Source organism: Populus euphratica, unplaced genomic scaffold, assembly GCF_000495115.2.
Source record: "Populus euphratica unplaced genomic scaffold, PopEup_1.0 scaffold149.1, whole genome shotgun sequence".
NCBI classification, from domain to species: Eukaryota; Viridiplantae; Streptophyta; class Magnoliopsida; order Malpighiales; family Salicaceae; genus Populus; species Populus euphratica.
Genome location: NW_011499946.1, coordinates 530,274 through 556,086, shown reverse-complemented (window position 1 = coordinate 556,086; position 25,813 = coordinate 530,274). Strand labels below are relative to the sequence as shown.

The 25,813-nt window shown below is 35.3% G+C and overlaps 4 protein-coding genes and 1 long non-coding RNA gene across 6 annotated transcripts; 2 read left to right on the top strand and 3 right to left on the bottom strand.

The window, feature by feature from the left end:
- Nucleotides 1-330: 330 nt before the first annotated feature.
- Nucleotides 331-782, top strand: LOC105137583 (uncharacterized). Its single transcript, XR_844620.1, has 2 exons — nt 331-370; nt 548-782. It is a non-coding gene; the product is annotated as an uncharacterized LOC105137583 (long non-coding RNA).
- On the bottom strand, nt 674-7,569 carry LOC105137584 (LRR receptor-like serine/threonine-protein kinase ERL1). The gene is made up of 27 exons (XM_011043375.1): nt 7,238-7,569; nt 6,487-6,625; nt 6,318-6,389; nt 6,127-6,198; nt 5,950-6,021; nt 5,789-5,860; nt 5,613-5,684; nt 5,380-5,451; nt 5,210-5,281; nt 5,062-5,130; nt 4,642-4,713; nt 4,485-4,556; nt 4,286-4,357; nt 4,119-4,190; nt 3,971-4,042; nt 3,796-3,867; nt 3,626-3,697; nt 3,444-3,515; nt 3,288-3,359; nt 3,128-3,199; nt 2,970-3,038; nt 2,814-2,885; nt 2,636-2,709; nt 2,382-2,513; nt 1,954-2,292; nt 1,426-1,796; nt 674-1,267 (listed from the first exon to the last, which is right to left on the bottom strand). Exons 1-27 carry the CDS (start codon nt 7,338-7,340, stop codon nt 911-913), a joined length of 2,949 nt encoding a protein of 982 aa, XP_011041677.1. The 5' UTR covers nt 7,341-7,569; the 3' UTR covers nt 674-910.
- Nucleotides 7,570-9,750: 2,181 nt separating this feature from the next.
- On the bottom strand, nt 9,751-12,855 carry PBS2 (cysteine and histidine-rich domain-containing protein RAR1). The gene is made up of 6 exons (XM_011043374.1): nt 12,592-12,855; nt 11,625-11,627; nt 11,445-11,527; nt 11,077-11,243; nt 10,284-10,477; nt 9,751-10,188 (listed from the first exon to the last, which is right to left on the bottom strand). The coding sequence occupies exons 1-6, from the start codon at nt 12,694-12,696 to the stop codon at nt 10,093-10,095; spliced, it is 648 nt and encodes a 215-aa protein (XP_011041676.1). The 5' UTR covers nt 12,697-12,855; the 3' UTR covers nt 9,751-10,092.
- A 1,023-nt stretch (nt 12,856-13,878) lies between these two features.
- LOC105137581 (K(+) efflux antiporter 5) lies at nt 13,879-21,774 on the bottom strand. Of its 2 annotated transcripts, none has more exons than XM_011043372.1 (20): nt 21,457-21,774; nt 20,206-20,249; nt 19,671-19,738; nt 19,443-19,527; nt 19,267-19,328; nt 18,984-19,059; nt 18,766-18,840; nt 18,298-18,369; nt 18,096-18,179; nt 17,934-18,002; nt 17,764-17,841; nt 17,552-17,640; nt 17,134-17,230; nt 16,964-17,017; nt 15,948-16,043; nt 15,460-15,648; nt 15,267-15,344; nt 14,992-15,036; nt 14,773-14,901; nt 13,879-14,217 (listed from the first exon to the last, which is right to left on the bottom strand). In XM_011043372.1, the coding sequence occupies exons 1-20, from the start codon at nt 21,674-21,676 to the stop codon at nt 14,182-14,184; spliced, it is 1,746 nt and encodes a 581-aa protein (XP_011041674.1). In that variant the 5' UTR covers nt 21,677-21,774; the 3' UTR covers nt 13,879-14,181. The 2 variants fall into 2 exon arrangements, with proteins under 2 accessions (XP_011041674.1, XP_011041675.1); XM_011043373.1 differs by having other exon boundaries at nt 14,787-14,901.
- A 1,384-nt stretch (nt 21,775-23,158) lies between these two features.
- Nucleotides 23,159-24,138, top strand: NEET (2 iron, 2 sulfur cluster binding protein). Its single transcript, XM_011043371.1, has 2 exons — nt 23,159-23,639; nt 23,811-24,138. The coding sequence occupies exons 1-2, from the start codon at nt 23,188-23,190 to the stop codon at nt 23,917-23,919; spliced, it is 561 nt and encodes a 186-aa protein (XP_011041673.1). The 5' UTR covers nt 23,159-23,187; the 3' UTR covers nt 23,920-24,138.
- Nucleotides 24,139-25,813: the final 1,675 nt, after the last annotated feature.

Genomic DNA, 25,813 nt, shown 5'->3' with positions numbered 1-25,813 from the left:
GGATGGCTCATTTGAATTATAACCCTAGTCTTGGACTAGATCGGTCTTATAACTATGAGAGAAACTAGAATTTATTCTTGTTGATTAGGTCTCACTCCAATTTAATTGCACCGAAGTTGGTCAATTTCTTCTCTCTATTAGATTACATGTGAAAACAATGTCTATCAATTCTTCTCCAATATTCCCCTTTCGAGCCCTGCAATTTGTTCTTCTTGATTCCTTTTTCAGCACCAACTTCTTTGTTCTACGCCCTTCTATTAATCCAGATTTACTATCAAACAACAATTACTCAGTAAAAAATTACATCTTTATTCAAATTTTACTCCATAGACTTAAGCTTTCGAGCTTCTCAATTTTTAACGATTTACTTGTATGTGCATTTTCCAGCAAAGAAAGTTTAACGAAGGATACAAGACGCGTGCAGCTCGGCAGAGATTGTTTAATACCCAGCGAGGTTTTGAAGATTACAAATGTACAGCATCTACGTTAAATAGTTTCAATGCCTTCTTTTGTTTTTGCTATATTTTTTAGTATGCTTAAAAAGCAGGCAGCAGACGTTCTAGAGATATTCAGCGACTGCAGTTTCCATTCCATGAAAAGCATTTCAAGACGACGAGAAAACTAAGTTGCTAAACCCAATTCTTGCACCGAACGGTCTAGACTGACACCCAAATAAATTAGAGTTAGTAGAGCTCCTTGTATAAAAAGTATTACAATAGCAGGCTATCCGAAAGGGATTTTTAATCCCTTGTACTGTAAAAGCGATTGAGCTTAATATTAGCAAAAACATGCCGAAACATTCCTAGATGTTCAAAATCTATACAAGGGGGCAGTTTAAACAACCCATTCTGGCCAAAAATTTGGTATTTTTTATCGCTGAATTTTCCTAGGGTGCATTGGGGTCAGCGACTCAGAGAGTATTCTTTGACACAACTTCTTTGAACCTCATGAACCAATGTGCATCAGAAGAGTTGTTTTCCTGCAGAAGTTGTGGCTGGTGAAGTGTTGGCTGCTGCTGTCCTTTGTCCATGACAAATTTGGCATAGTCGAAAGGCTTTGGAAGAAGAGAAGCTTTTGTAGGAGCTGGAACAAATGATACCAAGACCCTGGACACATCCTGCATGGTTGGTCTCTCTGATGGATGGCGCTTCGTGCACAGTAGTGCTAGTTGGAAACTCTTCTTTACAGTGGTCAAATCCATGCATGTAACAGAAACTTCTGGGTCAACAGCTTCCATTACAGTGTTATCATCAGCCCTCGATAAAATCTGAAACAAAACAGATGACAAAGGTAGAAGTTATCTTAAGGAAAATGAACACTTGAAAGCTTAAAACAACTAAATTGGCTTCTATGCTGCCACCTATCCATGTTGAGCACCATCATAAGTAATCAAATGGTTATGACCATATATTTTGAGATACATACCAGCTGCTGTAAATTAGACTCGTTATCCACAGCCTTCTTCCCTGTAAGAAGCTCCAAGAGGACAATGCCAAAGCTATAAACATCTGATTTTTCAGTTAGCCGAGACGTGCGGGCATACTCTGGATCAATGTAGCCAATAGTACCCATAACAAAAGTTGAGGCATGAGTTTTTGTGGTTGGGATGCATTTAGCAATTCCAAAATCAGACAAGTGAGCTTCAAAATTCTCATCCAGCAAGATATTTGATGACTTCACATCCCTGTGGATGATTCGAGGGTTGCAATCATGGTGAAGATAAGCAAGTCCTTGAGCAGCTCCAACTGCTACTTTCAAGCGTGTTTCCCAGTCAAGCTTTACCTTTTTGGATGGTCCTGCCATTGATATCAACCAAAAACCATTAGCAATATAATGCGAGATCGTATGATTAGAAGGTTTGGCAGAGAATAAAAATAAACAAGAAACTACATTGAACATGATAACCAGATAAGAGGACACAAGGTAACAGATGGAAAAGTTTAGTTCACTAACCATGAAGAAGATCCCACAGAGAACCATTCTCCATATAGTCATAAAAGAGAAGGTTTCCACGAGGAGACAGTGCATAACCATGTAAGCTGACTATATTTCGGTGTCTGATACTGCCAATGGTCTCAAGTTCAGTTTCAAACTCGTGCAAGTTGCATGAATACTGACTGTAGAGTCGCTTAATTGCAAGTGGCCGGGAATTTTTCAGCACACACTTGTATACAGTGCTAGAAGCACCATAACCTATAATATACTTCTCACTTAAATTCTCTGTGTTCCTCATTATGTCATCAAAGGTGTGAATAGCCATGTCCATGTGAAGAACCACAAGTTTCGGAGGACCTGGCAAGAAATAAACCAAACATGAGTACTTGGAAAAGAGAAGCAAAACAGGAAACATAAAAAGAACAATTATCAAGTAAAATGCATGCCTTGTACAGTTTTGTTGGATCCCTTCGTCAATTGTTTCTGTTGGTTGGATTTGTAAATCGCAACTATAATCATGGACAATAATGTTATGAATCCCAGCGTGATACAGACAACTGCTGCTCTAGAGAAGATTACTGAAACAGCAGAAGATAAACAGACAAGTTCAAGATAAAACCCAAAACCTTCTTTATTAGAGTTGACCATGTCAATAACTAAAACAAGCGTTCAAAAGAGCATGTAGCTGATGAGGGGTTACCTTTAGACTTTGGGACATAGGGGCCACATATTGATCCCAACCGGTTGCCACACAATAAAGGATTTCCAATAAAGCTGGCAAGGTAGTACAAAAGATTACAAGGAACTTCTATAGTAAGCTGTCGGAAATTTTCATTTTAAGCACTTTAAAAGAAACAAAACTATTATCCTTCCCATACCTGTCTGGTGGAAATCGTGTCAAGTTTCTAATAGGTGGCACAATTCCTGATAAATTGTTGAATGAGAAATTCCTAACACGTAAAAAGTCATTTTACAGTAGCATTCTATAGCTATTAATAATGAAACATTGAAGAGAACCAAATGAAACAGCTTACAAATTGGCGAGGCTGAAACAATTGGTAAGCTCAGGGATTTCTCCTTGCAAATCATTGTTGTTCAGGATCCTGCCATCCATCAACAAATTAGTACATGGTAAAAATTTATGAAGATCAAAAGGAGTACAGCGGAGACATTGTCTGGGCTTTGAACTTACAGAGAAACAATGTTTTGCAGCTGACCCAATTCCACTGGAATGCTACCAGTCACGTTGTTGAAAGACAAATCACTGGGGGAAGATATTATTACGTCCAATCAGGAATGGGGGCAGATAAACTTCATCCAAGAGTAAAAAGAACAGGTTGTAAGAAGCTTACATAATTTGTATACTTCTTAGATTCCCAAATTCAGCAGGCAATCGTCCATGAAGATTATTCCTACTCAAATTCCTGGTGTACACATCAGAAAGTAGATTAGCAAGTTCTTGGAGACAATTAAATTCAAATAAAAATTACACTTCCAGACAGACATACAAGGTGAGAAGGTGCTCCAGGTCACCAAACAAAGCTGGAATGGGCCCCGAAAAGTTATTGCTGGAGAGATCCCTGAAAACATTGAAATCCATAAGACTGGTGCATTACAGTTTAAAAGTTCTCCAAAACTAAGTGTTACAATAGATTGATCTCAAAATATACAGTGTTAGGAGGAAACTTACAATGTATCCAAATTGATTATGCGTCCCAGCTCAACAGGAACACTGCCCTTGAAGTCGTTTGATGAGAGATTTCTGAAGATTCAAGACATTTTAGTTAAATGACAGGAAATGAGTGCAAAATGAAACTAAAAAATATGAAGAACTTTTCAAATATGGCCTCCAGAACTCACAAGTAAGTCAAGCTCTCAAGATCCTTGAAACCTGAAGGTATGATTCCATTCAAGTGATTACCATGCACGTTGCTGCAAAAGTAAGACAAAACCAGTTCGTTGGTGTAAAGCCCACATCAGAAACATAAGACACTGTTCAAATAGCTGCAAACAGCCTGGACATAGAAAATCCTACAATTGATTTAAAGCCCTGCAAAAACTGATGTTGTGTGGAATGGGCCCTTCAAGATGGTTGTTAGCAAGGTTCCTGATCCATAAACCAGAAATTCAGTAAATAACATTTAAAGGAGAACGTAGACAGCATTTAATCACAGGAAACTCACAATTCAAACAACTGTCCCAGCTTCCCAAGTTCAGGAGGAATGCTGCCAACCAGCTCGTTGTCATTCAATTGCCTAAAAAAATGCTCTGGTCAGTTACCGAATAAAATAAAATATGCATGCATATAATCAGAGACATTTGGAAACCTTGAAATCATGAGGAATCTTACAAATAGCTTAGCTTTGACATATTTCCAAGTTCTGGGGGAATTGGTCCAGTGAGCTTGTTTCCATGAAGATACCTGGTGCGCGTTCAAAGAACAATTGATATAAAAACACAGAGAGCCAGTAGCACGCTTCATCTGTTACGAAATAGAACTCACACTTTCCACTGTTCATAAAAAAGTAATAATAACAGTATGAACTCACAGTTTCCCAGTGTATGACAAATTGCCAAGTATTGCGGGAATTGGTCCAGCTAGCTCATTGTCACTCAAATCGCTACAACACAAGAAAAGTAACGAGTACACATCACAGATCATGATGCTGTAAAATAAACCTTCAAGATTTTAAATTTCACACTTACAGAACAGCAAGGGCCTGCATTAAACCAATAACCTCTGGAATCCTCCCAGTGAGATTATTCCCTTGAAGAGACCTAAAATAAAGATGCACAATTACTTGTTTTGATATTGCCAGAAACACAGTAAAAAGACTATTCGAGTAGTACTTGAGATTGTGATGCAGGGTGTTTTTTAAAGCGATTTTCATTTGAAAATACATCAAAATAATATCTTTTTATTTTTATTTATTTTATTTTTTACATCAATACATCAAAACAATAATAAAAAAAAAAACACTAAAAAAATATTAATACAAAGCTTTATAAGAAAAATCTAGAATTTGAAAAGGTAAAGTCCAACCACACTCCCAAATGATGCCTCATCTTGCTTGTAATAATTTAGAAAGGGTTTATAACAAGTTAGATGCAAAATCAAACACATACAGCGTAGCAACTTGCAAGAAGCCAATATTGTATGGTATCTCCCCAGTAAACTGATTGTATGATATATCCCTGTAATTATCAAAGTAAAAGTTAATACATTATAAAAACTGATGAATAACTTAAAATTAGCCTGTGCTGCCAAACCTACAGTATCTCAAAGCTAGTGCAGTTGCCAATGCTACTGGGGATGGTGCCAGTTAGTTTATTGTCTCTCACATCACTGGAAAGGAGAATAAATAAATTTGAAGTCCCAAATAACTGAAAATTAAGTAAGCAAACAGCTCACCAGGAACACAATCAGATAGATCAAATACTTACAAATACCACAAGCCAGTCAACTGACAGATATCTTCTGACAATGTTCCAGTCAACAAATTGCCGCGTAATCCACTGAGAAACATATTGAGATAATTAAACGAAAGATGTCAGTCGTATGAACATACATGCATGGGAGCACTACAATGAAGCCAAAAAATCCTATAAAGGTTCGATCAACAAATCAAAAGGACGACTAACAGGTTCTCAACCTTGCCAATAACTGAAATACTCACAGGTATTGTAAGACTTCATTCCAGTAGATCAATCTTGGTATCTCACCAGTCAGCTGATTTTTAGCAAGGTCACTGAACAGGAAAACAAGCACCAATTGAACATCATAAGTACCAATAAGAAGAATTTAAAAATTCATAAACACCAAACCACAACTTCATTAACTATAAGGACTCACAGTGTCTTCAGATTCGGAATTTGGGTTAAGGTTGAAGGGATAGGACCAGTAAGCTGGTTGTTCTTCAAATTTCTACATTGCAGGACAAAATTACTCATCATGAAAATTATAAAAATCCCAATTGAAGCATAGTGAACGAAACTAAAAAAAGAGTTACTCACAAGGTATCAAGTTGCTTCAACTTTGATAGAGAAAAGGGAATGTCACCATAAAGCAAGTTACCAGAAAGATCCCTGGATTCCACAATGCAAACCACATGTCAACATCAGTACAGTAAAAATTCGAAAACCAGCAAAAATCAAATTTTATCAGACAAACAGAAGACAGCAGAATATTACAGATGGTATAAAGAAGCACAATTGCCAATCTCTTCTGGGATTTGACCGGTCAACATATTCCCTTGGAAGTCTCTGCAATTTTCAAAAAAACAAACAGAAAAAAAAAAGCACCATCAAAATACTCCAAAAAGAACAAAATAGGTCCCACAGAACTAGTATTGCGAAAAAAATTTGGTGAAAAGAGAAGATACATGGATTGCAAGTTCCTCAAATCTCCGATGGCAGGAGAAATTTCACCACCGAGGTTCAAATTTGACAGGTTACTTCACAGAAAACACACCAGCAAGTTAATAAAAACCAAATTTGCTAAGCATTGCAGACTCAACAGGTAAAGAAAATAACTGCCTTCAAAGGGCTTACAGAGAAACAACAGAGAAGCTGTTATTGTCACAAAACACACCGCGCCACGAACAGAAATCTACATTGTGCACATCATCCCAGTCAACAAGCACATTAACAACATTGCTGAAAGATTCCTTTAAAGACATCAAAGCTTTCCCTGCAACAGAACCTCATTTCAATCCCTCTCTTTCAATACAAGAAACCCTTAAAACTATAAAAAAATGACTTTCCAAGCTTTTTGATCAGACAGAATAATTTATTAAACAAGAGTCAAACAAGAGAAAATCTTTAGAAACCCTAAACTTTCTCGGGGTTCTCTCACTGTATTTTCCCCTCTCTTTGACTTGCAAACACAATAAAACAGAATTTTAGTACCATTTTATAGGCTACAGCTAAAAACTCCATCTTCAACAGTGAAAAACACCACTTTTAAGTAGCCCAAGGATAGAAATGGCAAAAAGAGCAGCTGAAAGTTTTTCCAAAACAAACAGAAAATCCCGAGAAACCCATTAAACAAGAAAAGGTCTGTAAGAAAGAGGAACACCCTTATTGTTAAGTAGTGAAACAGGACTAAACAGAAGAAGCACTGCATACTCAACAAATAAAACAGAATTCTAGCACCACCTTAACAACGATAAAACACCATCTTCAACAATGTTAAACACCGTTTTAAGGACACCAGAGAAAGAAAAGGAGAGAAGAGAAGCTAAATTTTTTCCAAAACACGACAAAAATCCTGATAAACCCAGCAAACAAGAAAAAGTAGTACCCTCATCGTTAAGCGGTGAAACGAGCGGAAACAGAAATAGTAGAAGTACCACAGCCATTGCCAACCAGTGCTCACAACCCACTAGTAGTTTCATTTCTTTCATTGTTTTATATATATATTTACCAACTAGCAGGAAAACAAGAACTAAGAGTGTCCAAGACACTAGCTAAGTAAGAGAGTCTCAATGTTCTCTGCTGTCATTGTAAGCGATAGAGAAGAGGGTAGCATTCGTTTGGCGTGAATTGAAAGGAAGTGAGTTAAAACACAGCACAGAATTTATTTAAGAAAGAGAGAAGAGTTGGGGAGGGGGGGAGAGTGTAATAAACGGCGGTGAAGAGACGTTAGTGGACTGACGTGCTTTGTTTCGTACTAGCTATTAAACACGTTCCCTCATGAATCAGATAATATTTTTTTCATAAAAAATAAATATACAACCTTTTTTAATCTGCTATTTTTCTAAAACAATCTAAAAATAATAAATTAAGTCAGATTAGATTTTTTTAATATGTATTTTAGTATAATAAATTAAAAAATTAATACTTATATATAATATAATAAATAAATATTATATCTCAAATTAATTTTTAACATAAAAAAAATATTACAATTACTACTATAAAACACTATTCACTTTTAGTTTTATACAAAGAAATTTTCAAAAATAAGCATAAAAATAAAAAATAAATTAAAAAAATAAAAAGAAAAAATTAGTATAAATAAGTCAAAGTGTAGATAATAAATATTACAAATGTAAAAAGTAAAAAAAATAATTTTTTTTAAAATATTTTTAAAACATAAAACTGCCGTCCTTTTTTCTCTTAAAAGTTTTTGTGTTATTTATTTATTTTGGCTGTCTTTTAGCTTCTCCCCGAATCTCCTTCACGACAACAAATCTCAACAGTTAATACACGCTGTAAAAAATCCGAAACAACCTGCTAATCTCAAGAAAACAACACACCCTGACACAGCCAGTTGTCATAAAAAACAGTAACAATAGAGCAGTAGCCAGCAGCACCAGCGACTGTCTCGCCGGTTTCAGCCATCTGCTTGCTCTGCCGGCGTGACACCAATCTGAGCGCATTACCTGCAGCAGAACTAGGTGGGACCCTATTCATGTACGGTAGTGGATTTTAATATGGAGTCTCAGAAAGTTGGGATTGATGTGAGCTTACTAAAAGGTAAAATGTACTTTCTAGGGTTCAAGAAACACATGCATGCCTTGCATTTTTCTATTCGATAATGAAATCGTCGTTATTTCCCTAACAATTGTGGTTTTCGATGCTGGGTATTACCCAGTGAAGCATTTGTTTTGTTCTCTTTCCAAGGGCAGGGCGGGATTTGCAATCATTGAGTGAGAATCTAGATCTCTTTCTTTCTAACACCTACTTACCATGTGGATTAGCCAGAGTTCAAGTTCGAAAACAAATTGAACAAAAACATTCGTCAATACTACGTGGTTCTTCTGTAAGTAATTGTTGTCACATTGCCCTGAAGAAATCACTATGCATGCGTGGTTTCTAAGCAGCGGTGAAAGATATGGAAAGAGGAGACAAACAGTGGACCAAGGAATCAACACTAGTGTTGGAACAAGCAACAACGAGGGTGCCTGTGGCTGTGGCTTGTGCTGTGGTGTATATTTAGATGCCTGGTGAGCATTTAGCAGGCTAGGGAATTGCGGGACCCAAACCAAAGTTGTTTTGGCAGAGAAATAAAGATGAGTATTGATGACATCCATCATAGGACCCGTGATTGCTATCCGTACACTGTTCTGCTTTGTGAAGGAAGACTATCACAATTCTTTCCTTTGAAATTGATGTGAAGTTTGTGGCCAGTGCCCACCCATCATTGCTCTGCACTAATGCATATTCCCTTCCCTTGAGGCTGAGGAGAGACTTCTCAAGTGAAGCACCGAAGGGTATTCCACTGCTTTACAAAGCTTGAAGCTTGGTACCTAGCTGGTAAGTGAAAGGATACACTCCTTGTCCATTTCCAACTACTGTTTAACTTTAGCGTTTGGCAGCCATTAATTTTTCATGAATTCTCTAATTGAGCTATGACGGTACATCAATGGTGGAGATAAAGGGACAGCCTTGATCTTACGGTATGTTTGATCTTGACGTGCTTTAAATAAAACACAATTTTTAACTGATTATAAGAAAAAAACCAAACACTTTAATTTTTAAAAAATGTACCTAAAACTACCTAATTTACAAGGATATGGAGAACGATGCCTCGGTGAAAAAACACTGGCTCCAGAATATGGCACCAAGGCTTCCCAAGGCAAAGGACTCCCGCAAGGGGCCATGAATAAAAACTCATGGATTTGTGGCCTCTTAAATTGTCTTTGATGGCTTTGGACTTTGGAGTGGTGGGATATTACACAACAAATCATAAGCCCAAATCCTGGTCCTTTTGTAGCCTGTAAACATGGAGGGTTGAAAACGGCTTCTGTGTTTGCTAGGATTTATGCCCTTCGTAATAAAGGGAAAAAAATGGCTTCTTAAGGGGGGAAATAGATATAATGGTTTCTCCATTGAAATTCAAGTTTAAGACAATCCACAAAATACCAATCTTTACACACAAATAGCCTAAATACGCAGGCATGTTTCAAGACAAAATGAGCCCTTACTAATTTCATGGCTCAATGAAGGATAAATGCTGCAAGTTCACAGACTAAATCGTGTCAAAAGGGAAGATCTTCCTGTCCTGGTTTCTTCTTTAAAAACCATTGAAGGTCAATGTCATAACAATATGATGGGAAAGCAAACGTGATGGATTCACTAGAAGTTAATTCCAGTAGAACAAACCCGTAGAATAGAACAAAGAAATTCACCATCCTGACCAACACCTGCAGTTTAAGATGCTGGATCAGCATCGTGCCAGCCCTTGCTGCAAGGTGGAACGCTCATGAATTCATCAAACTCCTTGACATGGATGTCACAACACTTCCACTGCAAAATTACATGTAATTAAAAGGTAATAGTAAAACAAGAAAAAGAAAAAAAGAGAGCAGGTTGGAAGTAAAAATGCAGTAAATTATACACACCCCTCTCATTCGATCATGAAAAACAGCAGGCCCGGGATGGTAATTACAGGCAGTTTCATGATTATCCTTCTCCTTGAAAGTTTGTCCACATCCCTGATTCTTGCACGTCTGGGGCTCGTTTATATCAACTACCTTTTTTGCTGGAGCAGAAGCATAGCTTTTAGGTGGTGCAGCTTTGGGTTGTGCTTGTGACCCTAAAAAGGACATGAAGCGCTTCAGCTTTAAAAGCAATAAATCGATGTATAATGCGGAAACCAGGTACATGGGAGTTTAAAACGCACCAATTACAAAATTGATGCAACAGTGTGAAGATGGCCACAAAAGGAATAATAAAGATGAAGCCAGCTGCTTGTGCAATTCAAAAAAACTTTTTATTCACTTAAAATAATATTAACTCTTTTACTTGGAAAATTGGAATTTTACTCCTTACCACTCACTTAACATCCCAGGCCATGTCAAAGAATTCCACCAGCTAGCGGATCTTAGGGGTACCGTTTCCCAAAACTAGAAATTAAGCTACTTTGCACAATTTAAAAGATCTTACAAGCTCTCGGAAGTATTTCTCAATTTGTCACCAGCTAGCATTCTGAGGATCATATTTGTGTTAACAGAGCTTGATGGCTTTTCAATTCAATAACGCAAACACTAACATGCTTCCATGCAATGAAACGGTTCATACATCACTTCTATATAATCTAGATAGATAATTTTTCTTTCCCCCTTTTTTTTCAGTTTGGTTTTAAAACTGTAATATCAATTGTTGTGGTTATTAAAAGCATTCAAATGACACTACCATGATCCGAGCAAAAAAAGCCTTGCTTGCATCTAGGGCAAGATTCTTTTGAGGATGAGTTGGTAGCAGGAGCTGCAGTGGGAGGAGAAAATGGATTCTTTGGGGTGGGAGTTGGAGTCGCCTTTGCTAACACTGGTTTCTCAGTTGTGTGTTTACCTGTTTTACATCTTCATCACAGGAAAAAAAAACTTTTGAGTGACCAACGCTGATACACATATAAGCATATTATCAATGTAAATGCAAAATATCAACCATGACCAGTTTGAGCTAGTTCATTCAACCAAGAAGAAGTCATATTTTATCAGAAATCCTACCATATTCACATCTGCCTAAGAAAAGTAGCAGAAAAATGAGGGCACAGGACCTACCCTGGAATCTCCAGAAACAAGCTGAAATCATGACTCCTTTTCTTGCAACAACTCCACTCTTTCATTCCATCATGAAAGAATGGCTGGAAAATGGAATTAAGCAAGATTAAGGTAATGAATAAAAAGCCTATTTCTTTTTCAAAATAACCAACTAAATCATAAGAAAAAAATATGACATACCCCCTGCCAATGCATATCCGCACATGCAGTGAAACCGCACCAAAGCAATCAAGGGAAAAGGTTAATCAGTATAATACACAAACGCACACTATATTCAAAAAAAATTTCCTTCTGTAATCAAATAAGATAACCTTGCACAAGATATAATAGAAAAACATATGTACTACCAAAGTCCAAGACTATCAAAATACAAATTTCTACAAAACGTAAGGCAGAAACTGAAAAAGAAATGCATGAAGCTGCACAATAAATGGATAAAATCCATTATCCTACTGTTGGGACAGGGACCTTTGGATTCCATTACACAATAGCCATTATTTGAATCTAAGCATTTAATAACCCTATAATATGTAGCACATTGAACACGTTAATATATTTTGAAGAGCTGTTGCCCAGGATTCAATATGACATCCTTATCCTGCATTTTTATTAAGTAACAATTGAATTTATTTATCTTTTCACATCTGTTAAAAGCATGAAAATTTTCTTCCTGGTGGAGCTGTGCTTGAGAAAATCAAAGACAATGATTGTAAACGAGGAACATTTTACGTATCTAAGAATTTTACAAAAACCCTATACCACTCTGACAAGATTAAGTACTCTTCCCTATACCACACTGACAAGATTCAGTGCTCTTAACAATCATCATGATCTTTAATCAAACCATGCCGTGCGGATAGAATAACGACATTTGTCAGCTTTTTTACTTAAATCATGAAAAAATTACTTAACTTTCTACCCAATCCTCTCTTGCACATTAAATCAGCCACCTTAAGAACAGACGATGACAACTCCCTTATCCTATATTTCTCTAAAAACATCAATTTTTTTCCCTTTACACGAGGAATCGAACAAAACACAAAAAGCTATCACATTTTCGCAATTAAATCTACAAATCATAAACCCAAAATTGTATCAACTGCAAAAACAAAAAACAAAAGTTAATAATTAAGAAAAGTTGAAATACCGAATCGTGGTAAGTACAGGAACCATCGGGATTGTTGTCTTCGGTGAAAGTTGCGTTACAGCCGATTCGCTGGCAGCGAAGCTTAGGTACCTCGGTTTGGTCCATGGATAAATAATTCTCTTTTTAGCTGTTGTTTTAAAGATGGAGACAGAGAGCAGTGGAAGAAAGAGTTGCGTTCGAGCGAGTAGAGGAATCTGATTGGTCTTCTGAGTTCAGCTTTGTCTTCTGATTATTCTAGAAAAACATTACAAAGTTGTTGTCGGTCCCGCCGTTAGATTATGTAGTTTTAAAGTCTTTAATTAAACTTGAAGTCTCCTGCCTAGGGTCGTCGGTTAACTCATATTAATTCAAAAAAATAATTAAGGTTTTTTTAAAAAAAAATTAAAATAACTCTGATTTGAGAAAGAATCAAATTAGATTTTTTATTAGAACAACTCTAATTTGAAAAATAAATCAATTAATTTTTTATCAGATTATCAAATTATAGATTAATCCATGCGAATTAATCAGATTTAATTAGATTAATTTCAATCTAATTTTTTTAATCTAACACAATTCAAATGGTCCAAATCTTAAATTAACCAACTAAATTATGTTGAGTTTAGTAAATTTTCTTTCAACTAATAAAAGCAAGATTAATAGAAATATTATTGTTTTATAATACATAAAAAAATATTATTGTTTTGTAAGTATAGCAATACTATTTTTATATTATATGGTTATGATATTAGATTATGACTTTATTTATTATACATAATATAGTTACAGGCTTTCGTTATTTTGGAAGTTGGTGAGAACTCAAATTGGATTGGTTTATACAATGGCTGGTTTCAATTTGACCATGTCCAAGATGGATATGGAGTGAAGAAAGCAAAAACCCATATTTTTTTACTATTTTTTTAGGTTAAAAGCAGGCTATGAATTTTTGTTCATTAAGGTCAGGCTAGTTTACGCATTAACGAGACTAAATATATTTTTTTTCAAATGATTTAGCAATGCATTTTTAATATCAATTGGGTGTTCTTAAATGAATAAATTTGCCTAAATACTAGCCATGAAATTCATGCTCAATGAGGAAAAAAAAATTAAAAATCCTACCGTGCCAACTCCTTAAAATTAAGCCAAATTATAATGAATGCACATTTGTAAAGTGATTAGCAAGTGTTTGATTCTAAATTGTTTTTTTAGATGGTTATAATATGCTGATGTCATTAATAAAAAATATTTTAATATTTTTTTTTTGAAAAACACCTTTGAAAGTATCAAAAAACTGGACATGTCAAAGAATACTCTTGAAAAATACAATTGTGACTGCATATATAATTTTCAAAAAAATTATTGCTGCTGTATATACGTATTTAAGTGGATCGACATCAATGACTGATGGCACGAAAACACAAAATTGTATATACAACAGTCAAAGAATGTGGGACCTAATATGTATGTACATGAGAGTTCTGGATTGTCTGTCTGGCTGATTATTTGCAACCTGAACCGTGGAATCAGTAATGAGATGGATTCCTTGTATTCCCAGGATGATTAGCTATACTTCCTTCGAAGTGATGAGACTACAAAATGTGGAGGTCGTAACTATCTGTTACGCACTTCAATCATGGAAACTCTTTCCTGTAAAAACACAAATGATAGGTTAATTGCCTTGGAAATATTTAAAAGAAGTGAAAACAAAAACAAAATGTCAGAACAAAAGACATGAGGTACGAGCAAGTATTCAATTTTCAAAAGCTGTTTTGCAATGAAGTTTTGAAAATGATTGGCACAGACAACTGCCACATGACTTTGCAGTAGCAGCATAAAAGGATATGAATTCCCGGATTCATGGTGGATGCATTGCCAGAATCATGAAAACAAACCCTAGTTTCTTGCATAATATTTTCTTTAAGGAAATTCACTACCAAAGAAATCAGTAGACGCCCTCACAAAGAGGTGTAAGACCATGGTTGTGCCTGCAGAAGAACAGATATGGAACTCTTTCCTAGATATACTATCCATCAAAAAGATATAAATGATATTGAGTTCTGGAATGTGACAGCATGTCAAGTCTTAAGAAAATTTTACATGGGATGCAATATGCTTCAATGTGTACCAGAAAAATTCTCAGTAAGAATTCGTTCCCACAAAATAAATCACATACACAAACACAAACAAGGAGGGAGGGAGAACCTCATTTGGAGTACCATTCTCCGATGGAAACCATTTATTTGGAGTGCTACTCTCGGATGGAAACCATTGCAAAAGGACACCCAAATTCATGACGTTAGGAATCAATTTGAACAGGAGAGGAGTTGTCACCTGAATGAGCATCAATCAAGGGTTTAATGCAAGAGAACCAAAACATTGTTAACAAGCCATGTTACATTTGCAAGTATCGAAGAAACGAACCAGACTGAGAGCTGTTGTTCCAAGAAGAAGAAGATACATCTTTCCCTGCATCAAAACCACCAAAATGGTTTAAAAACTAATGAAGGATGGGCAAGTGTTCATATAGTTACACAGATATCTAATCATGACATCAAACCTAAAACCACCTATATGTGCATGCAACCCTAAACCCTAGTTCCACATAAACGAGATTTCCTTATGATAAAAAATTATACGCATCTGTTTTGTAATAGCACCCTAACTATCACACACACACAAACAGAGAGAGAGTTCACCTCAACAAGATGAAGATTTGAGGCACGACTTAGGAGAACAAAAGCAAATTCTCCAATTTGAGCAAGTAATACTCCAACCTACATCATAGTACATCAATTTTTGTTCAGGAAAAAAAAAGGAAAAAGAAAGGAGTTTCAAGTACAATTGTCTTTTGTTTTTTTTTTTGTCAACAAGCATAGCAAGCCAACTCACGAGGAATGATGTCCTAATGCTATATCCAAAGGCTTTAGTAACTGCAGCAGCAATGGTTGTCTTGACAACTATAACCAGAATCACAGATGCTAGCAATATATCCACATGGTTCCATAGAAAATGTACATTTATGAGCATTCCAATGCTAGAAAGAAAGAGAGCTGCAAACAGGTTCCTGATTGGTTCCACCTACAAAGTAGACAGTCAATTTCAAAACATATCAATCTCATTATTATGTTTTTAACATAACATAACCACACGGAGAATAATTCCCATGTAAAAAAGAGTAACATGGTGATGTCCATCGACTACAGCTGTTAGTCTCGTGATTAATAGAGTGATGGAGCCACTAAAACAAGTTACAGAGATCCAGAGTCAATTTACAAATTTAAATTAGTGCATTATTTCCGAGAACATAATTTTTATACTGAATCCATACTACCATTTGTTGCAGTACTTGGCACACAATCCATTGCACAGAAGAATACCTGTTCTAAAGTATGCTGTGCAAAGTCAGTGGTAGATATCATGACTCCAGCCATGAAAGAACCCAACTCAAGACTAAGGCCCAGCTTGTCACTGCACTGAAATGGTAAACAAAATCTAAGAATAATGAGAACAAGATGACAAAAACATCACCAAGAAGCAATGCACTGATAGTTGAAGGAAATCCAAGAGTAATGAGAACATGATGACAGAAAAATTTCCGTGCAGCCCTGAATCGTGACATACTGTATCTCAGCATCATAACTTCTGCAGTTAACTAAAGATGAAAACTCACAGTTTGACAACATGAATTTCTTTCATATATTTGATGATTTCAGGCCTAAGTATAAACACATGTAGCATAGTCAAGGAACCATTCTACTATTTATATGACTAACCACATATTGGGAGCTCTATACCATATGTCGATCATCATCATTCAAGCAGAACTTAGACGATGTCTATAAATTTGTCAAATTTCAATGTTAGGTTTTCTTACATCCTCTGCCTTAAAAATATATTGCAGTTCCACTCTGCTTGCTTGTATTCGTGGAATTTTGGATTCAAATACAAATGATTATTTTTCAGATGTAAAAAACCACATAAAGCATTTTCCTCTGTAAAATGTAAAAACCTGCTAAGAAATCGAATTGATCTTTTGAGCATGTAACTGATGGATGGACAACAGCCCTACAACCTTAAAGTCAGAGCTTCAACCAACCATCAAACTTAGACAAATCAAATAATTTCAAATGAAGCAAATCACCATATAGATTAAATAGCCCGTGATTAAGAAGGCAAAAACATGCAATGTACATATGCTATTGCCAGTTGAGATGTTCTTGTTTGCAAATATCTCATATGATATTGTAATCCATATCACTCCATGGATGACAAAAAATATGTTAAGCAAAGTTGATACCTACCTACCATGTCATGGAAAGGATAAAATTTATTGCAGTGACATGTAAAAAACTATTTTTCCTAGACAAGAAAGGTACATAAAATTTTCACCTACCCAAGCAGACAACAAGCAGAAAGCCACAGCAGCAAGCTGGTAGAGTTCACTTGTCTGAATCACAAGATACACAAAGAGTATGCTTAGAAAGAGGCCCCACTCAACCGGAAGGTACTTGAGCAAAGATAAATAAGAAATGTGGCCCACACTAAAGACTATCAAAAACTCACTTGAGATGATAGCTGTATCATTAACTTAAGAAAGCGAGGAACAAATGACCAGGACAAGAAAGATGCAGCCATGAGGTATAAGGACAAGACCAACAACCTGAAGTTTGTGAGCAGTAGAGGTTAGATTCAATAAGGATCATTTACATGGGGTCATTAACCAAAAAAAGTGTGTGTGTGTGTGGGGGGGGGCGGGGGGGGCGGGGTGTTGGTTGGCAATCAATCAATAAACGACTTCCATTACTGGAAAAAGAAAGAAAGAGAGGAATCATTTATACCAAAAAAATATTAGGTGACAAACAAACTTACAACTTCCCCATTGAAATCAATCAATAACAGTAAATGACTTCCATTATTGGAAAAGGAAAGAAAGAGAGGAATCATTTATACAAAAAAAATATTAGGTGACAAACAAACTTACAACTTCCCCATTGAAATCATTCCTTGTATAGCACCACTGTTGCCACCCAAAACTGGAAGCAAAGCAAATAACAAACCAACAGCACAATCCTGAAACAATTCACAAGATCACAAGATCAGACAAGTGGTTGTGCATCAGCAAACCTTTTTCAAAATTCAATGTATCGTCAGCGACATGCTTAAATATAAACCAAGTAAGAAAATAAATACAACCTGAAAAATCAGTGTCCCAATCGTCACTTGACCATGAAGAGAATTACTACTGTTACGTTCCATCAAAAATTTCACCACCTGATAAAAAAAATTGCATGAATCATATTTGCAAACAACAAGGAGGAATCAAATAGAAAGGAGAGAGAATAGTGTCAGAAACAAGTCTAGACCACTGCTGTTGATGACATTGACAGGAAGGAACCCACAAATACACCCTCAGATAACTTTGCTCCACACAACTGCAAAGTTAACAGTGGTGCAAGCTTAGCATCCAATTTGACCAATCATACAGATTTCTAGCATAACTGAGTTACAAGATTTAAGCATCATACCACAGAAATTATGCCACACAAGCAAATAAATATTACAATTTGAAGCATCCCTCCAAGAATAGCGACAGGGCCCACTACTTTTAGCTGCATTGATGATAAGTCAGAACAGCTTTTCTAAATCAAGGAAAACAAGCTCTCTTTTTTTTATAATAAATTAAGGAAATTTTAAGACAATAGCTTCACTAGAGCAAATACAGCTTACCTTAGTCAAAGAAAACTCCAGCCCTAAAGCAAAAAGAAGAAACACAACACCAAACTGTGCAACAGTTTCAACCTGTGATGAAGCCAAGAGAACATGTCACCACTGTTTTTATCAACATTACAGCATATAAATGCTTTACATGTGGATTTCTCAGATAATAAGCACCTAACAAGGGTTGGAGCATATGGATGGATACAATTATCAGTTGCTAAACTATATGCACAAACAAAGTCAGCGTCAAAGTTGAAACAACCCAACTGACAACCATTTTTGTCCCGCCAGTTATATCACCATCTGGAATTTTGTATAAATTATCTAACATGAAAAGGACATTAAAAGGTAGCAAAACTTCATTTGATAACTCATAAAACTTGCATTTCCCATACAATGTCCTCAATGAGATTATAATAAGTGAAACAAAAGCAAAAAGAAAAGGTACACATTTGGGAAAAATTAAAAATCAGATACCTGTACCATCTCACTGATGAAATTTAGACCACCTGGTCCAATGATGGAACCTGCTAGAAGATAGCCAACGATAACCTGCCATATGTATTACATGTCAAAAGAAAAAAAATTACCTTAAATATTACTGCATTGCATAAATCACATGATATAGCTGAACATTAGAGACAACAGATTGTGGCAATTGAAGACAAATGAAACCACAATACACAGATACTAACCGGTTGACCCAAACAAGAAGAGATGATTCCTCCAATGGCAGCAGAAACTATAGCAACAACTAGATCTGAAATTAATCTGCAGGTATGTGAAATAAATAACACTGCATTAACAGTACATTCAAAACTTGGAACCTTAAATGATAACAGTTAAATCAAGTCAAAATATAGATACAAGAACTGTGCAGATAAGAAATCAACAGCTTATCACACAGCGAGTTCTCAAGAGTAATATTTGCTCTCCTAAACAGCCAAAAAAATAGAGAGAGAAAAATGAGTCATTCACCTCACATCTACTTGAAGTATTGGGTACTTGGATTTCTTGTTTGACATGACAAATACATTATCCTACAATTAGCAAGATAAGCAGGTTAGAGGGAATGACCACAGAAACCAAAAGTTGGATCAAAGAATCTGTCTAAAAATCTCACGAAGAGAACTAATCATTGAATTTCAGTGCACCTTTTTGTCAATCAGGGTTTCCGTATCCTCAGATTCTTCATTTTCTAGAGAAAATACATCTTGAAGTTGAAAAGGTCTAGTTCCACTGAAAACAAAGAGAAAAGAAAGATATATATGACATCAGAATCTCACTTTTGTACAGAAAGAAAGGGAAACGAAACTATATCTCAAAACATATGGTAAAAAATGCAATAATTTGCACCCAAAAATATTTTACAACTCCCATACTTAGCCACTTGTGTATCATTTTTTTTGCCCTTTTCGTGAGTGATTTTTGCTACAGTCTCCAATACAGCCTGCAAAAACATAATCAGAAGTCCTCTTTAAAATTAACACTAAGAAACAACTAGTAGTAACAGACAAAAGACTTAATTAGGTAAAAAGCTGGAGATAATGATACCTAGACAGTATTTATGTTAAATAGTACTGGCGTATGAAAAGGCCAAAGGAGAAGATATTGGTCCAACAATGTTTTTGGGGTGCAGAAAAAATATGACATGTTGAAAAAAGATAAATTTTCTCATTAATATAGATGATGAGGGTTGCAGCCACACTGTTGATTAACAGTCTGGATCTTGCATAAGCTAGATCCCTGGCAAGATTATTTTCTTCTTCTTCCTATTTATCTCTTATGTTCAGTAGCAAACTCCAGGAAGGTCAAAGTTTCCAAAGTTACTTCACAGAGGCACTTGTGCAGCAAAGCAAAACTAAAGCTCAAGCCGCAATCACTAAATTTAGACAATTAAGAGAAAAATAAACCTACTTGTTGGTCAGCTACACTGTTGTTGAAGCTGCTTCTATCAGAACCTGGTAAAGTAAAAATATGAACCAAACTTAAATATCATCCAAAAATCATTGAAACCAAACAACTTCCAATAGATAAAATGCAGTAGGTAATTACCATCCCAATTCATTAACAGAAACTCCTATGATCCACAGGGCATGTCAATAATCATTAGACTGGAGTCAAAATAACAGACATAAAGATCACACGAGTTGTCAACTTCCAAGTGCAGGACTGGCTAGATTTATTAAACTCCCCAGCCTAGCAAGTGTCATAGCATCTAGTAAAGCAAATTATATGCAGCCTAGAAACTCTATTCTCTTCAAATTTAAAGGAAAGAAGCCAAAACTATTGAGGTCAATATCATCTCAATGCAATTGCCAAAGGATATACTGTTCAATTTGATATATGTTTCTGCCATTGCAAACTTAGCTTTGTATAGACTTAGGTTAATTCCTTGAACTGACAATAAATGTTTTCTGCAACATGTGAAGTAGTTCTTATTCAGCTATAAGCTTACTGAAGATTTGAGTTTAAATCATTATTAACTGACAACTAACTTCCTGTCACCTTAAAGCTTTCAAAACTATTTATAAGCTTCACGTTACCTTCTTAAAAAAAGCATCATTTCCATGTTCATCAGTACCTACTTGATTCAGTTAAATTACTCAAGTTTCAGACTTGTCTAAAGACACCTTCCTCCTGCTATGTTTCCTTATCAACATGAAGGTAACCAATCAAGTCCCTTCGCCCGTCAAACAAACTTAACCCAGATTCATATTCCCCCAACATCCTTTCACTAATTACATGAACAAAAAGGGATCTTTTCGTTGGAGAAAAAAAAAACACTTTTCAGAAACTAAAACATCAAAGCCTTTCTCAAATTAACTCGAACGTGCTCAATTCTGTCTCAAGATCAAACCCCACCCTCTCTTAATCGACAGAATCAAGTGATTGTAACACAATTCTCTGTTCAGAGAAAAGACTTGCAGCAACTTACAAATTAATCTAATATATTACAAAACCCCACAATTTCTAGTCCCATCTCCATAAACACATTAAACACTTTAAAACAAATCTCTTTTCCATAAACATTCTATATTTCTAAGAATCCGCTTCACTCTACCATTTCTAGTCTTTCATTCACATTAATCACCAAGAATAAGCCAAAAACCTTAATTAAACACACAAAAAAGTAGAATTAAAGCAAGAAAAAAAAAGGTTATTTACCTTCAGGCTGATCATTTTCAGAGAACTCTTTTTCAAGAACACGATCAAACATTTTAGCAATACTTCCTTCTCCATTATCAGGTGCTGATGAATTCACCAAATTCCCATAAAACCTCTCTCTTACTTCCTTATCAGATCTCCCATTTACACATATCAAAATCAAAAGCAAACAACAACACCTGCTGAATCCAAATCCATGCGCAAAACCTCCTCTTTTCATGGTTATAAGATCGAAATGCAGAGAGAGAGAGGGGGAGAGGGAATTTTGTATTTGAAGGAACAAATGCTTTAATGAGACACCCTGTGTGTTCTTCTGCTTTAGGTGCTGTAGATCTCTTTAACCGTTGTTGAAATATCAAAACTAGTCCCTGATTATTTACTAAATATTAAATGGGTGTCTAAACTTAAACTATTGATAGCCAAATCCCTAATTTTTTCTAGTGTTTTTCATCAAGTATTTGTTGATGTTTTTATTTGAATATTATGCAGTAAGACGAGTCCCTGAATATTCGCAAAGTATTAAATTGGTATCTAAACTTAAACTATTTATAACCCAATTCCCTTTTTTCTAGGCTTTTTCATAAAGTATTTGTTAATGTTTTTATTTTAATATCACGTAGTAAAATAATATTATTTTGAGAAAATTTATTTTTTATTAAAGAATTATTATAATTTAGATAGAAAAACCATTAGAAGATTTTTCTTTTTACTATTAGAGTAATTTAAAGTTAATATTTATATATAAAATAGTATTCATTTAGATTGAGATAACATACATTCATGTATTCTAATTTCACTAGAAAATTATTATAAAAACAAATTTATCTTATTTCGTTTTATATATATTTTTCAACCAAATTCCTTCTATCTTAAAGCACTAACCAAATGTGATCTTGATGCACTTTCTTCATCTAGTCAATTAATTTTAATAAGTGGGGGGCTTCATTTTATTTTGGGACTATATTGAAAATGAGTGTATAGTTGAGGAATTAATTTGGAATCTACCATGGGTTTTAAGTTAATGAAACGATGGTGGCGTGGATTGATTTGGTTGGTTAGTGAGAAATTAAATTAATGAGCCTTTTAGGTTAGCTTGAGAGTTTTTAATCACGTGGAGGTAGCGGTAAGAGATGACTTTCTAAAAATACGAATTTGATACGAACCAAGATTGGATCAAAGGTGAAGGAATCAAGACAGATAGCAACATTCAAACTAACGTTTTGTTTTTTTATATCTAAAGACAAGAACATCAAGGAGTTTTAAAAAATATATTTTTTAATTAAAAATATATTAAAATATATTTTCTTAAATTAATATATCAAAACCATCTAAAAATATTAAATAAATAATATTTTTAAATAAAAATCAATTTAAAAAATAACATATAATGCAAAAACTTACTAAACAATTTAATTAAAAATTTAATCTAATTTAGATCCTAGATCATAAGCTATTCAGATGAAAAACCTACTTACTATTACAACTTTAATTAAAAATTTAATCTAATTTAGATCTTAGATCATAAGTTATTTAGATGAAAGTCTACTTAATATTACAACTATGATTATTTTTTAAAATATTTTTTATTTAATAATATATATATAAAATATTTTTATTTTTTAAAATTTATTTTTAATATCAATACTTATTTAAAAAAAAATCCAAACTGCTCGGAAGCTCCCAGGCCAAAATCAACTTTGCTCTAAAATTAGTTGGCTGGTTGGTTGTCTGATGATGGAAAAAAAATGTCCATACCATAAAACGACCTGTCATGCGCATAACCACCTGACGTCCACACATGTCACTGGAGCGTGTGTTCTCCACCAGATCACCACCACTTTCCAAACTCCACGCATAAATTTCACCGCCAGCCCACTTTCCTTGACGAACCAAGAATTGGAACCAGAGAATTCTCAAGAAACTTTGTGGGAGATAAAGGCTACGCGTTTATTAATCATGTCGATGACAGTAGCAAGTACTAGTACTGCAAGTGCTAGTTTTCGTTTCAGCAAATCAAGAACTGGAGGGGTCAAGCCAAATATTGCAGCAGTGAGGCCAAGAAGTTTGGTGGTGGTGAGAGCGGAAGCTCAATCTATCAACCCTGAAATTAGAAAGAATGAAGAGAAGGTAGTGGACTCTGTTGTGGTTGCTGAACTCTCCAAGCCACTCACTGCTTACTGCAGGTTTGTCCCTGTTGGGGGCTCTTCCTTGTTTTTCTTTTGTCCTATGAATATTGCTCATCTGCTAAATTCTCCATGTTATGAAACCCCTTGATAGTTGATTTTATTTAGATTTTCTTTTTCTTTTTTTGCTTTTCCAAATTCTTGATGATAACTTGCATTGGCTAATCTTAGATGCTGGAGGTCAGGAACTTTCCCACTGTGTGATGGAAGCCATGTAAAGCACAACAAAGCTAATGGAGACAATGTTGGACCTTTGCTCTTGAAAAAGCAGAAAGAGTAACTTCTTAATTTCCTTGATTTTGATTTGTGTTTGTCATGTTGAATTTGAAACCTTAGATTTGCTTGTTCTTCTATGAGATAATACTCCCCAATTCCCTTTGATTGGGGTTAGCTCTCTAGTTCATTTGCATAAAATTAAGGTGATATCAATGTTTCCTATGTTAAATGATCTTGTGAGCTTGTGGCATATCTTTCCCATGCCTGTTTGTTGCTTGTGGCATGCCTTGTTTGTGACCTATGTTAAATGCCTCATATTTATGGTAAATATCCCTAGCACCTCAGCACAATAAACCTTCAATACTCATGCAAGCACTAAATTTATGTGAACATTTGAAGCTGAAACCCATCTTATAGTTTTATTTCCGTTTCTTTTCGACAGTTTGGCTTCCTATTAATCGGCTATCAGGTTTTATCACCTTTTTCAAATGCATAACATTTCTATATTCCTCTACCTCAAACAACTGCATCCACGAAGCAGTGGCTTCGGCTTGCTTCTTATAGTTACTAGATAGGCTCTTTTTGGATCTTTGCTTCACTGAAGGATGCTACCTCTAAACCTGCTTAAGTTCAAATTCTTATTTTGATTCTTGCATAATTCAGCTCGTCAAAAGTAGACCTCCTGTTCATCTTGGTGTGAACGGATTTCACTTGTCTACACTAGCTAGCTGGGGAGGACCCGTTTATGCATTATGTGTACATCATCAAATTGCTACTAATCTGATACAACTTGATTTGATCACCGACAATTAAAATCCATATCGAAACCTTGTCCTTTCAATTCGTTCTTTAGCTTAATGTGCTTTTCCTAATAACTCATTACTCAGCCATTGAACTATGCTGTTGTTGAAATATTCTAGTTCCATTGCTTTTTTAATTTGATTTGATCCATCCCTCTCCAATGTGGCTAGAAACAGCCAGTGTGAGGCGATTTTGGCATATGAGATGTATTTTATTTTGGCATATGGGCATGAAAGCTACTATTTCTTTATCGAAAGGCTCAATCTTTGATGTATTTTCAAGGAAAGCAGAGAAGAACTCTGCAGGAATCTGATGGTTTGAAGCACAAGTAGTCTAAAGATCATATCACTCGAACTCAATTCGTAAACAATAAGATAACCAATCTACTCTATGAAAACATGGAACATTAGTTTACAAGATTTGAAGTTTATGCACAAGAGCTTAAAAATTCAAGCTAAGACATACATGTTGAAATTGAATGTGAACTAGATGTGAATGTGTTCAAGAGGATGTATGTATGCTTCAACTGCTATGACGGAAAATTATTGGGCTACATGGTTGCTTTTTTGAAAGGTCCAAATATGGTGAGTTTCTTTTTTTAGATTAACGTGGGTGTCCGGGCCAGCTTGCGCGCACCACGACTAATCCCATGGGCCCTGAAGTTAACGACCATGTAAGCCTCCAGTGGCTATCATATGAGCAACCAAGGACTCGAACCTGAGACCACAGAGGGAGCAAACCCCTTAGTCCCAAGTCTTTACCACTTGGCCACCACCTAGATGGTTAATATGGTGAGTTTCTTGCCAGTTGCCATCGTGGTTGTCAGACTTGACTCAGGTTCTAACATAGAAAAGGGTTTGATTCGTTGGGGGGTTGGGTTCATTTGCATGTCAGCGAGTCACCTTGGTTTAATATTTTTTTATCAAAACGACATTATTTTGTTATTTTTTTAAATTTCATGTTGATGACTCGATTGAGTTTGGTCAGTTTAATCGAGTCACAAGTTAATTTACTGAATTTAACCATGTTAATGTTTTTTTTTATATTCAAGTTAAATTAGGGTTTAGATCAAGTTTTGCCGAGTCAAGTCTAGTTTAATAACTATGATTATCATTAGAAAAAATGTCAATAATTAAATGTTTTTTGGATATTTAGGT

What these genes read in the sequence shown, in the direction of transcription:
- LOC105137584 (XM_011043375.1), bottom strand. Translation starts at nt 7,340, where the DNA reads ATGAAAGAAATGAAACTACTAGTGGGTTGTGAGCACTGGTTGGCAATG. An exon ending in ATTCCGAATCTGAAGACACT is followed by an intron (nt 5,685 to 5,788) that starts GTGAGTCCTTAT and finishes TTTCCTGTTCAG; the next exon opens with TGACCTTGCTAAAAATCAGC. An exon ending in AGTCTAATTTACAGCAGCTG is followed by an intron (nt 1,268 to 1,425) that starts GTATGTATCTCA and finishes GTTTTGTTTCAG; the next exon opens with ATTTTATCGAGGGCTGATGA.
- NEET (XM_011043371.1), top strand. Translation starts at nt 23,188, where the DNA reads ATGATGGAAAAAAAATGTCCATACCATAAAACGACCTGTCATGCGCAT. An exon ending in CCACTCACTGCTTACTGCAG is followed by an intron (nt 23,640 to 23,810) that starts GTTTGTCCCTGT and finishes GGCTAATCTTAG; the next exon opens with ATGCTGGAGGTCAGGAACTT.
- LOC105137581 (XM_011043372.1), bottom strand. Translation starts at nt 21,676, where the DNA reads ATGAAAAGAGGAGGTTTTGCGCATGGATTTGGATTCAGCAGGTGTTGT. An exon ending in ATGATTTCAATGGGGAAGTT is followed by an intron (nt 17,231 to 17,551) that starts GTAAGTTTGTTT and finishes CACAAACTTCAG; the next exon opens with GTTGTTGGTCTTGTCCTTAT. An exon ending in TCTGCTTGTTGTCTGCTTGG is followed by an intron (nt 16,044 to 16,963) that starts GTAGGTGAAAAT and finishes TTACCATTTCAG; the next exon opens with TGCAGTGACAAGCTGGGCCT.
- PBS2 (XM_011043374.1), bottom strand. Translation starts at nt 12,696, where the DNA reads ATGGACCAAACCGAGGTACCTAAGCTTCGCTGCCAGCGAATCGGCTGT. An exon ending in CTTTTTTTGCTCGGATCATG is followed by an intron (nt 10,478 to 11,076) that starts GTAGTGTCATTT and finishes TGTCCTTTTTAG; the next exon opens with GGTCACAAGCACAACCCAAA. An exon ending in TTCATGATCGAATGAGAGGG is followed by an intron (nt 10,189 to 10,283) that starts GTGTGTATAATT and finishes GTAATTTTGCAG; the next exon opens with TGGAAGTGTTGTGACATCCA.